At 48.2% G+C, this 13470-nt stretch overlaps 1 gene segment (V, D, J or C); it reads right to left on the bottom strand.

Annotated features, from left to right (window-relative positions):
• Nucleotides 1–11508: 11508 nt before the first annotated feature.
• LOC115115499 (T cell receptor beta variable 2-like) lies at nt 11509–13055 on the bottom strand. The segment is given in 2 exon segments: nt 11509–12141; nt 12295–13055. Coding segments are annotated over 2 exon segments (423 nt in total).
• Between the last annotated feature and the right edge of the window lie 415 nt (nt 13056–13470).

Below are 13470 nucleotides of genomic sequence, written 5' to 3'. Positions count from 1 at the left end.
ACACTAGCTGAACTACCCCCCCCAGAGATATCAACCACACTAGCTGAACTACCCCCCCCAGAGATATCAACCACACTAGCTGAACTACCCCCCCCAGAGATATCAACCACACTAGCTGAACTACCCCCCAGAGATATCAACCACACTAGCTGAACTACCCCCAGAGATATCAACCACACTAGCTGAACTACCCCCCAGAGATATCAACCACACTAGCTGAACTACCCCCCCAGAGATATCAACCACACTAGCTGAACTACCCCCAGAGATATCAACCACACTAGCTGAACTACCCCCCCAGAGATATCAACCACACTAGCTGAACTACCCCCAGAGATATCAACCACACTAGCTGAACTACCCCCCCAGAGATATCAACCACACTAGCTGAACTACCCCCCAGAGATATCAACCACACTAGCTGAACTACCCCCCAGAGATATCAACCACACTAGCTGAACTACCCCCCAGAGATATCAACCACACTAGCTGAACTACTGGAACCCCCCAGAGATATCAACCACACTAGCTGAACTACCCCCCCAGAGATATCAACCACACTAGCTGAACTACCCCCCAGAGATATCAACCACACTAGCTGAACTACCCCCCAGAGATATCAACCACACTAGCTGAACTACCCCCCAGAGATATCAACCACACTAGCTGAACTACCCCCCCCAGAGATATCAACCACACTAGCTGAACTACCCCCCCAGAGATATCAACCACACTAGCTGAACTACCCCCCAGAGATATCAACCACACTAGCTGAACTACCCCCAGAGATATCAACCACACTAGCTGAACTACCCCCCCCAGAGATATCAACCACACTAGCTGAACTACCCCCAGAGATATCAACCACACTAGCTGAACTACCCCCCAGAGATATCAACCACACTAGCTGAACTACCCCCCAGAGATATCAACCACACTAGCTGAACTACCCCCCCAGAGATATCAACCACACTAGCTGAACTACCCCCCCAGAGATATCAACCACACTAGCTGAACTACCCCCAGAGATATCAACCACACTAGCTGAACTACCCCCCCCCAGAGATATATCAACCACACTAGCTGAACTACCCCCCCAGAGATATCAACCACACTAGCTGAACTACCCCCCCAGAGATATCAACCACACTAGCTGAACTACCCCCCAGAGATATCAACCACACTAGCTGAACTACCCCCCCCAGAGATATCAACCACACTAGCTGAACTACCCCCAGAGATATCAACCACACTAGCTGAACTACCCCCCCAGAGATATCAACCACACTAGCTGAACTACACCCCCCCCAGAGATATCAACCACACTAGCTGAACTACCCCCCAGAGATATCAACCACACTAGCTGAACTACCCCCCAGAGATATCAACCACACTAGCTGAACTACCCCCCAGAGATATCAACCACACTAGCTGAACTACCCCCCAGAGATATCAACCACACTAGCTGAAACCCCCCCAGAGATATCAACCACACTAGCTGAACTACCCCCCAGAGATATCAACCACACTAGCTGAACTACCCCCCCCAGAGATATCAACCACACTAGCTGAACTACCCCCCAGAGATATCAACCACACTAGCTGAACTACCCCCCCCAGAGATATCAACCACACTAGCTGAACTACCCCCCCAGAGATATCAACCACACTAGCTGAACTACCCCCCAGAGATATCAACCACACTAGCTGAACTACCCCCCCAGAGATATCAACCACACTAGCTGAACTACCCCCCCCAGAGATATCAACCACACTAGCTGAACTACCCCCCCAGAGATATCAACCACACTAGCTGAACTACCCCCCCCAGAGATATCAACCACACTAGCTGAACTACCCCCCCAGAGATATCAACCACACTAGCTGAACTACCCCCCCCAGAGATATCAACCACACTAGCTGAACTACCCCCCAGAGATATCAACCACACTAGCTGAACTACCCCCCAGAGATATCAACCACACTAGCTGAACTACCCCCAGAGATATCAACCACACTAGCTGAACTACCTGAACCCCCCAGAGATATCAACCACACTAGCTGAACTACCCCCCCAGAGATATCAACCACACTAGCTGAACTACCCCCCCAGAGATATCAACCACACTAGCTGAACTACCCCCCCAGAGATATCAACCACACTAGCTGAACTACCCCCAGAGATATCAACCACACTAGCTGAACTACCCCCCAGAGATATCAACCACACTAGCTGAACTACCCCCCAGAGATATCAACCACACTAGCTGAACTACCCCCCCCAGAGATATCAACCACACTAGCTGAACTACCCCCCCCCCAGAGATATCAACCACACTAGCTGAACTACCCCCAGAGATATCAACCACACTAGCTGAACTACCCCCCCCAGAGATATCAACCACACTAGCTGAACTACCCCCCAGAGATATCAACCACACTAGCTGAACTACCCCCCAGAGATATCAACCACACTAGCTGAACTACCCCCCCAGAGATATCAACCACACTAGCTGAACTACCCCCCCCAGAGATATCAACCACACTAGCTGAACTACCCCCCCCCCCCCAGAGATATCAATCAACCACACTAGCTGAACTACCCCCAGAGATATCAACCACACTAGCTGAACTACCCCCCCAGAGATATCAACCACACTAGCTGAACTACCCCCAGAGATATCAACCACACTAGCCCCCCAGAGATATCAACCACACTAGCTGAACCCCCCCCCAGAGATATCAACCACACTAGCTGAACTACCCCCCAGAGATATCAACCACACTAGCTGAACTACCCCCCCCAGAGATATCAACCACACTAGCTGAACTACCCCCCCAGAGATATCAACCACACTAGCTGAACTACCCCCTCCCCCAGAGATATCAACCACACTAGCTGAACTACCCCCCCCAGAGATATCAACCACACTAGCTGAACTACCCCCCCAGAGATATCAACCACACTAGCTGAACTACCCCCCAGAGATATCAACCACACTAGCTGAACTACCCCCAGAGATATCAACCACACTAGCTGAACTACCCCCCAGAGATATCAACCACACTAGCTGAACTACCCCCCCAGAGATATCAACCACACTAGCTGAACTACCCCCCCCCCAGAGATATCAACCACACTAGCTGAACTACCCCCCAGAGATATCAACCACACTAGCTGAAACCCCCCCCAGAGATATCAACCACACTAGCTGAACTACCCCCCAGAGATATCAACCACACTAGCTGAACTACCCCCAGAGATATCAACCACACTAGCTGAACTACCCCCCAGAGATATCAACCACACTAGCTGAACTACCCCCCAGAGATATCAACCACACTAGCTGAACTACCCCCAGAGATATCAACCACACTAGCTGAACTACCCCCCAGAGATATCAACCACACTAGCTGAACTACCCCCCCAGAGATATCAACCACACTAGCTGAACTACCCCCCAGAGATATCAACCACACTAGCTGAACTACCCCCCAGAGATATCAACCACACTAGCTGAACTACCCCCCCCAGAGATATCAACCACACTAGCTGAAATACCCCCAGAGATATCAACCACACTAGCTGAACTACCCCCCCAGAGATATCAACCACACTAGCTGAACTACCCCCAGAGATATCAACCACACTAGCTGAACTACCCCCCAGAGATATCAACCACACCCCCCCCCAGAGATATCAACCACACTAGCTGAACTACCCCCCTAGAGATATCAGAGATACCACACTAGCTGAACTACCCCCCAGAGATATCAACCACACTAGCTGAACTACCCCCCAGAGATATCAACCACACCCCCCCCAGAGATATCAACCACACTAGCTGAACTACCCCCTCGAGATATCAACCACACTAGCTGAACTACCCCCCTGAAATACCCAGGTTCCCCAGAAATGGTTACCATACCTCTGTGACAGAGTCCTCAACTACCCTTACTGGCCCCCACTCTAAATCACTACTTATAGTAGCCGTATATACTAATAGTTTCCCCAGAAGTGGTTACCATACCTCTGTGGCAGAGTCCTCAACTACCCGTACTGGCCCCCACTCTAAATCACTACTTATAGTAGCCGTATATACTAATAGGTTCCCCAGAAATGGTTACCATACCTCTGTGGCAGAGTCCTCAACTACCCGTACTGGCCCCCACTCTAAATCACTACTTATAGTAGCCGTATATACTAATAGTTTCCCCAGAAGTGGTTACCATACCTCTGTGGTAGAGTCCTCAACTACCCGTACTGGCCCCCACTCTAAATCACTACTTATAGTAGCCGTATATACTAATAGGTTCCCCAGAAATGGTTACCATACCTCTGTGGCAGAGTCCTCAACTACCCGTACTGGCCCCCACTCTAAATCACTACTTATAGTAGCCATATATACTAATAGGTTCCCCAGAAATGGTTACCATACCTCTGTGGCAGAGTCCTCAACTACCCGTACTGGCCCCCACTCTAAATCACTACTTATAGTAGCCGTATATACTAATAGGTTCCCCAGAAATGGTTACCATACCTCTGTGGCAGAGTCCTCAACTACCCTTACTGGCCCCCACTCTAAATCACTACTTATAGTAGCCGTATATACTAATAGGTTCCCCAGAAGTGGTTACCATACCTCTGTGGCAGAGTCCTCAACTACCCGTACTGGCCCCCACTCTAAATCACTACTTATAGTAGCCGTATATACTAATAGGTTCCCCAGAAATGGTTACCATACCTCTGTGGCAGAGTCCTCAACTACCCGTACTGGCCCCCACTCTAAATCACTACTTATAGTAGCCGTATATACTAATAGGTTCCCCAGAAGTGGTTACCATACCTCTGTGGTAGAGTCCTCAACTACCCTTACTGGCCCCCACTCTAAATCACTACTTATAGTAGCCGTATATACTAATAGGTTCCCCAGAAATGGTTACCATACCTCTGTGGTAGAGTCCTCAACTACCCTTACTGGCCCCCACTCTAAATCACTACTTATAGTAGCCATATATACTAATAGGTTCCCCAGAAGTGGATACCATACCTCTGTGGCAGAGTCCTCAACTACCCTTACTGGCCCCCACTCTAAATCACTACTTATAGTAGCCGTATATACTAATAGGTTCCCCAGAAATGGTTACCATACCTCTGTGGCAGAGTCCTCAACTACCCTACTGGCCCCCACTCTAAATCACTACTTATAGTAGCCGTATATACTAATAGGTTCCCCAGAAGTGGTTACCATACCTCTGTGGCAGAGTCCTCAACTACCCGTACTGGCCCCCACTCTAAATCACTACTTATAGTAGCCGTATATACTAATAGGTTCCCCAGAAGTGGTTACCATACCTCTGTGGCAGAGTCCTCAACTACCCGTACTGGCCCCCACTCTAAATCACTACTTATAGTAGCCGTATATACTAATAGGTTCCCCAGAAGTGGTTACCATACCTCTGTGGCAGAGTCCTCAACTACCCGTACTGGCCCCCACTCTAAATCACTACTTATAGTAGCCGTATATACTAATAGGTTCCCCAGAAGTGGTTACCATACCTCTGTGGCAGAGTCCTCAACTACCCGTACTGGCCCCCACTCTAAATCACTACTTATAGTAGCCGTATATACTAATAGGTTCCCCAGAAGTGGTTACCATACCTCTGTGGCAGAGTCCTCAACTACCCGTACTGGCCCCCACTCTAAATCACTACTTATAGTAGCCGTATATACTAATAGGTTCCCCAGAAGTGGTTACCATACCTCTGTGGCAGAGTCCTCAACTACCCGTACTGGCCCCCACTCTAAATCACTACTTATAGTAGCCGTATATACTAATAGTTTCCCCAGAAGTGGTTACCATACCTCTGTGGTAGAGTCCTCAACTACCCGTACTGGCCCCCACTCTAAATCACTACTTATAGTAGCCGTATATACTAATAGGTTCCCCAGAAGTGGTTACCATACCTCTGTGGCAGAGTCCTCAACTACCCGTACTGGCCCCCACTCTAAATCACTACTTATAGTAGCCGTATATATACTAATAGGTTCCCCAGAAGTGGTTACCATACGTCTGTGGCAGAGTCCTCAACTACCCGTACTGGCCCCCACTCTAAATCACTACTTATAGTAGCCGTATATACTAAACTATATATAGTAGTATATTATTTTATATAACATCCTCCAGTCATTACTCGAGGCTGCTTTATTTACCAAAACACTGTGTGTCTCCTTCTATAATCCCCTCTACCAACTCCTCAAAGGCGGGAGTAATCTGATGGCCTCGGGCTTTCTGTAGGGGTGACGGCCACATTCAACAGAGTCATTGTATCTCTTCCCAACAGATGAACCTGGAGTTAAGGACAGGAATGCATGCCTGCCCTCCTGACATCTCGTGTTTTATCACCAAAGGAGCAGACAGTCTTTCCACTGTCTGCTGTCCGGAAGCTGAACCACCAAAATCTTTTCCCTATTTATTCTTATTCCTTCAGGCTTATCGGCCAAATATCAGTCCGACAAGTCCCGATTTCACTCAACATCTTTATTTTCTTTCCCATCAATGTCAAATAGGGTTTCTGTTCCTGTTGTAATGCCAAATCAATAGTAGCCCATTCGAAAACTTCACAATCAGTGTTTACAACAGAGTCCTGAACCTCCTCCTCTTCCTCACTAGTGTCTATTCCCCCGCTCCTCATAATTAGTCATGCCTCATCTTCCTCTGAGGCTAGCAGTCGGCGCCTGACCTTTTTCTCTCTGCACTCGACCCTCTCTCCTGTCTCTCCTGTCCTTGTTCTTTTTACAGTCTCTGTGATTATGGCCTACTTCATTGCAGTGTTTACACGGCGCCTCGCAATCTCTAGTAAAATGTAACATTAATTCCCCCCTTTTCCCTCCTACCTGGCTAGTCCGTCCTCCTCTGTCACCCATACCCTTCCCTGCAATCTCTCCTAGAGTGGCCATCAGATACTCAGCTCCCTTCTGTTCCTTTTTTTTTTTTGCTCTCTCACTTTTCCCATGCTGCTCATAGTGAACTGCTTATCTCTTCACCTCTCCCAGCTCTGCTAGAACCCACCCTACCAGGTTCTGTTTGGTACTGCTTATCTCTTCACCTCTCCCAGCTCTGCTAGAACCCACCCTACCAGGTTCTGTTTGGTACTGCTTATCTCTTCACCTCTCCCAGCTCTGCTAGAACCCACCCTACCAGGTTCTGTTTGGTACTGCTTATCTCTTCACCTCTCCCAGCTCTGCTAGAACCCACCCTACCAGGTTCTGTTTGGTACTGCTTATCTCGGGATGCATTCCACTGAGGAAAGCAATTTGTAATTGTTGATGATACGGGGCAATGAGTCCCTTCACAGCCGGGGGTCTATTAACCCACTATTAGAGTTAAAAAAAACATCCTTTAATCTCTCTTGGTATTGACTTTTACAGACTCACTCTCTCCCTGTTTGCACTCATGGATTTTTTGAAAAATCAACATGTCTATAGTAGTAATATCAAAGGTTATTACATAGTTTGATTAAGTTTTATCTCGATGTTTGATTAAGTTTATCCAACCTTCAGGGTTGGAGATGACCAGAGATCCCTTCAAGGTTGGCGATGACCAGAGATCCCTTCAGGGTTGGAGATGACCAGAGATCCCTTCAGGGTTGGAGATGACCAGAGATCCCTTCAGGGTTGGAGATGACCAGAGACCCCTTCAGGGTTGGAGATGACCAGACATCCCTTCAGGGTTGGAGATGACCAGAGATCCCTTCAGGGTTGTAGATGACCAGAGACCCCTTCAGGGTTGGAGATGACCAGAGATCCCTTCAGGGTTGGCGATGACCAGAGATCCCTTCAGGGTTGGAGATGACCACAGATCCCTTCAGGGTTGGAGATGACCAGAGATCCCTTCAGGGTTGGAGATGACCAGAGATCCCTTCAGGGTTGGCGATGACCAGAGATCCCTTCAGGGTTGGCGATGACCAGAGATCCATTCAGGGTTGGAGATGACCAGAGATCCCTTCAGGGTTGGAGATGACCACAGATCCCTTCAGGGTTGGAGATGACCAGAGATCCCTTCAGGGTTGGAGATGACCAGACATCCCTTCAGGGTTGGAGATGACCAGAGATCCCTTCAGGGTTGGAGATGACCAGACATCCCTTCAGGGTTGGAGATGACCAGAGATCCCTTCAGGGTTGGAGATGACCACAGATCCCTTCAGGGTTGGAGATGACCGGAGATCCCTTCAGGGTTGGAGATGACCACAGATCCCTTCAGGGTTGGAGATGACCAGAGATCCCTTCAGGGTTGGCGATGACCAGAGATCCCTTCAGGGTTGGAGATGACCAGAGATCCCTTCAGGGTGTCCTCTCTCTTCAGCTGAAACCTCTCCTTGAACAGACCCTCGTAGTTAGGCTCTGTTTTTTATTTTTTTTATTTTACCTTTATTTAACTAGGCAAGTCAGTTAAGAACAAATTCTTATTTTCAATGACGGCCTAGGAACAGTGGGTTAACTGCCTGTTCAGGGGCAGAACGACAGAGTTGTACCTTTTCAGCTCGGGGGGTTTGAACTTGCAACCTTCCGGTTACTAGTCCAACGCTCTAACCACTAGGCTAACCACTGGCGCTGTAACCGTACCCCAAACCAAAGTTTATCATCAGGATACATGTGGTAGGATGAAATGCACCTCTCCTCATACAACAACAGGGGTTTAGAAGTCGGTTGCAACATTCATGTGATGGATCACCACCTAGCAGGACTGTGGCCTGTTTCTGTTGGTACCACAGCATCACCACCAGGTTATTGTCATTGTGGCTATAGTGGACCTCCTTCGCTGTCAGGGAAGGAGACTGATGAAACTCAGCTTTACACGAGCTGTGAAAGAGAGCTGTGAAAGAGAGCTGTGAAAGAGAGCTGTGAAAGAGACAGTTCAGACAGAGGATGATGATGATGAGTTCAGATGTTCACCAAAGCTCGGGAAGAGAGAGTGCTATTGAAATACAGTCCCGTGTAACTTTAACACAATACTTAGCTATAATATTTAGTCAAGTTCAGATTCTCACGTGGAAATAAGATGAAGAACAATCCGAGTCTATACGTTGTTGGACACAGTACCAGCTACCTCCCAAAGCAGTTTTGTGTAAAGAGAGTGAGTGACAGAAGACGAGAGAGAAAGAGCTGAGAGAGAGGAGAGAGAGAGAGAGAAAGAGCTGAGAGAGAGGAGAGAGAGAGAGAAAGAGCTGAGAGAAAGAGCTGAGAGAGAGGAGAGAGAGAGAGAAAGAGCTGAGTGACAGAAGACGAGAGAGAAAGAGCTGAGAGAGAGGAGAGAGAGAGAGAAAGAGCTGGGAGAGAGGAGAGAGAGAGAGAGAAAGAGCTGAGAGAGAGGAGAGAGAGAGAGAAAGAGCTGAGTGACAGAAGACGAGAGAGAAAGAGCTGAGAGAGAGGAGAGAGAGAGAGAAAGAGCTGAGAGAGAGGAGAGAGAGAGAAAGAGCTGAGAGAGAGGAGAGAGAGAGAGAGAGAGAAAGAGCTGAGAGAGAGGAGAGAGAAAGAGCTGAGAGAGAGGAGAGAGAGAGAGAAAGAGCTGAGTGACAGAAGACGAGAGAGAAAGAGCTGAGAGAGAGGAGAGAGAGAGAGAAAGAGCTGAGAGAGAGGAGAGAGAGAGAGAGAGAGAAAGAGCTGAGAGAGAGGAGAGAGAGAGAGAAAGAGCTGAGTGACAGAAGACGAGAGAGAAAGAGCTGAGAGAGAGGAGAGAGAGAGAGAAAGAGCTGAGAGAGAGAGAGAGAGAGAGAAAGAGCTGAGAGAGAGGAGAGAGAGAGAAAGAGCTGAGAGAGAGGAGAGAGAGAGAGAAAGAGCTGAGAGAGAGGAGAGAGAGAGAAAGAGCTGGGAGAGAGGAGAGAGAAAGAGCTGAGAGCGAGGAGAGAGAAGAGAGAGAGAAAGAGTAGAGAGAAAGAGTAGAGAGAGAGCAAGCTAGTGAGAGAGAGCGAGAGAGAGCGAGAGAGAGCTAGAGAGAGAGAGCAAGCAAGAGAGCGAGCTAGAGAGAGAGAGCGAGCAAGAGAGCGAGCTAGAGAGAGAGAGAGCGAGCTAGAGAGGAGCGAGAGAGAGCGAGAGAGAGAGAGTTTTATTCATCATCACATCCTCTTGATTACTGTTCTTATATCTGGGCTGTACCTCCCCCTATCGGAGAGACAACCTGCCAGGCAACATCAGCCAGGTGCCAGAGAGAGCCTCCTTGGCAGCCTCCCAAAATGTGATATTGTAACAGAGTTGAGCATCCCTGCTTCACCGTGTGGACTGGCAGCACACAGATACACTGCCTGGTCCTTTATCTGCACCATCTGTACTGTCAAAGACCACTGCCTTACTGAGCTCATTCCCTCTGAGTTTTCTGTTCTCCAGACTCTGAAGCCAGATTTAAACTCTGCCTCATAGCTTGCTGATTCACCTATGAGCGAGCCCATTAGTTTAGGGCCCTCTCCCTGGAGGTGCCTGTACCAGTACATGTAGTCATAGCCTGCGTCCTGAGAGCAGTGCATGTCCATGGAGGTGTTGGGTTGGCTACAGATGGAACTGGGCCACTGGATGACCTCCACTGTCTGTATCACACCTGGAACATAGAGGAGGGAGAGAAGAGAGGAGGAAGAGATGAGGGAGAGGAGGGAGAGAAGAGGGAGAGAAGAGAGGAGGAAGAGAAGAGGAGAGAAGAGAGGAGGAAGAGAAGAGGGGGGAGGAGGGAGAGAAGAGGGAGAGGAGGGAGAGAAGAGAGGAGGAAGAGAAGAGGGAGAGGAGAGAAGAGAGGAGGAAGAAAAGAGGGAGAGTAGATGGAGAGAAGAGAGGGATAGAAGAGGGAGAGAAGAGAGGAGGAGAGGAGAGAAGAGAGGAGGACAAGAAGAGGGAGAGAGGAGAGGAGAGGGGAGAGGAGAGAAGAGAGGACGGAGAGAAGAGAAGAGAAGAGAGAAGAGAGGAGGGAGAGAGGAGGGAGGGAGAGAGAGAGGGGGAAAGAAGAGAAGAGAGAAGAGAGGAGGGAGAGAGGAGAGGAGGGAGAGATGAGGAAGAGGAAGAGAAGAGAAGAGAGAGGAGGGAGAGGAGAGGAGGGAGGGAGGGAGAGAGGGGGAGAGAAGAGAAGAGAGAAGAGAGGAGGGAGAGAGGAGGGAGAGAAGAGAAGAGAGAAGAGAAAAGTAGAGAGGAGGAAGATAAATGAATAGAAGAGTAGAGAAAACGAGACATTTCAGTCAAGAATTACATTTTTTTTAAATCACTATTGTCCAAAAAAAAAAGTTTTCCATTTCAAGTCACATTTCCATTTCAGTAATTTAGGATTTTAATTTACTGAGATAATTTCCCTCACTGTCTCCCTCACTGTCTCCATTTCAAGACATCAAGACATTGATTAGAATCACCACTAAATCCTCACGTTACCTGTGTGGAAGAACATGGAGACGGTGAGGGAGATGACAACTGTGATCATCGTTCTGGATAAGAGCGTCTGCTAAATGACTGAGATGTAATTGTGAACGTGGAGAGTGGTGGAGAGATGACAGGTGACAAATCACAAACACACTGACATGTCTGAGGAGAGAGAATGGGCAGGAAATGACATCATCCCTAACTTCTGTGCCTACTTCGTTCCTTAACATAATGTGAATAGACCCTAAACCCAGTACAAGAACACATTTAATAACCAAGGAAATCCCAAAACATTTACACCTTGTAGTGTAGTAAGTTCTCATTGCCAGTCAAAGACTGTTTGTATGTACCAGAGAGAGGGGTTTTGTAAAGGAGAATCTAGAGCAGTGTGATGTACCAGAGAGAGGGGTTTTTGTAAAGGAAGGAGGAGGATCTAGAGCAGTGTGCTTCTCTGGTCGCACAGAAATACTCCCCAGAGTCCTCTGTGGTAGGATTGGATATCTGCAGGTCTCCACGACTACCTGCGTTTCCTTGGAGACTGAAGCGATCGTTGGTAAAGTCTGTCTCTAGGTTGGCTGTGCCTGAGTACAGGTAGCCAACTAGTGTGAGGGCTCTGCTCTGTGCTGGTCGTCTGTACCAGTACATGTAGAACACGTTTGAGGTGTTGTGGCTACAGCTGAGACTACTGCTTATTTTCGGCCTCACTATTACTGCCTCAGGCGTCTGGGAGATTCTGCTGCTGTTCAAAACTACTTCATCAGAGACAGGAGATATCAAACATGAAGTTAGAGAAAACATTAAGAAACAAAACCATTGAAATGTCCCTTATATGACTAGACAAGAGGTTGTCCTCTTTGCATGTTTTCTGTGGTTATTTTATTGTGAAAGTTTGATGAGTTTACCTGGCAACAGGAGCAGTAGGATGGAGAAGTTAACAGAAGCGTCGACCATCATTGTATTGTTCAACAGCAGAGGAATATATTCAGTATTCACCAGGGGAAATCATCTGTCTGTTTGTCATCATGAACTAACCTACAGGAGAGATGACTGTAGCAACACGGCCCCCGCTGGACAACAGGTGAACTACATCTATTTGTACACTACCACAGATAGACCAACAAGGTAGATGAGGCCTGGCCAGCGACCTGATTCAATACGGCCCGCGGAATCATGCTCAGATCACGTAAAGAATTTGCGATAGTAAAGTTGAAAAAAAAAAATGTGTTTGTTATTCAAATTAAAAGCCCAATGAATAACTCACCTTTGTGTAATGATTTAACTCCCACCACTTGTGGGACATTTATTATGAAGGCCCGTATAAATAACAACTGACAGGCTGACATACACAAAGGAGGGAGTATCAGTTACAAATAGTAGCTAGCAAGAAACTGTTGCTAAAAATACGTTTTCCAAAGATTTAAAAGGAAAGGAAAGTAGACAATGATTGTAGGGTGTTCCAGGAAGAGTGGACATCGAAATATGTATTTATTGATGTATCAGGGAAAGCTGTATGCTCAGTGTGCAAAGAGAGCATCACTGTTTTGAAAGACTACAACTTGTCCCGACACTTCTAGACTGAGTGGTGGAGGGAGGAGGGAGTATCTTAGTCACATCCAGGGAGGTCTGAGTGGTGGAGGGAGTATCTTAGTCACATCCAGGGAGGTCTGAGTGGTGGAGGGAGTATCTTAGTCACATCCAGGGAGGTCTGAGTGGTGGAGGGAGTATCTTAGTCACATCCAGGGAGGTCTGAGTGGTGGAGGGAGTATCTTAGTCACATCCAGGGAGGACTGAGTGGTGGAGGGAGTATCTTAGTCACATCCAGGGAGGACTGAGTGTTGGAGGGGGTATCTTAGTCACATCCAGGGAGGACTGAGTGGTGGAGGGAGGAGGGAGTATCTTAGTCACATCCAGGGAGGACTGAGTGGTGGAGGGAGTATCTTAGTCACATCCAGGGAGGTCTGAGTGGTGGAGGGAGTATCTTAGTCACATCCAGGGAGGACTGAGTGGTGGAGGGAGTATCTTAGTCACATCCAGGGAGGACTGAGTGGTGGAGGGAGTATCTTAGTCACATCCAGGGA

This window comes from Oncorhynchus nerka, linkage group LG18, assembly GCF_034236695.1.
Source record: "Oncorhynchus nerka isolate Pitt River linkage group LG18, Oner_Uvic_2.0, whole genome shotgun sequence".
NCBI lineage: Eukaryota > Metazoa > Chordata > Actinopteri > Salmoniformes > Salmonidae > Oncorhynchus > Oncorhynchus nerka.
Note: the sequence above shows the minus strand (reverse complement) of the source record. Positions and strands in the feature narration are given on the sequence as shown.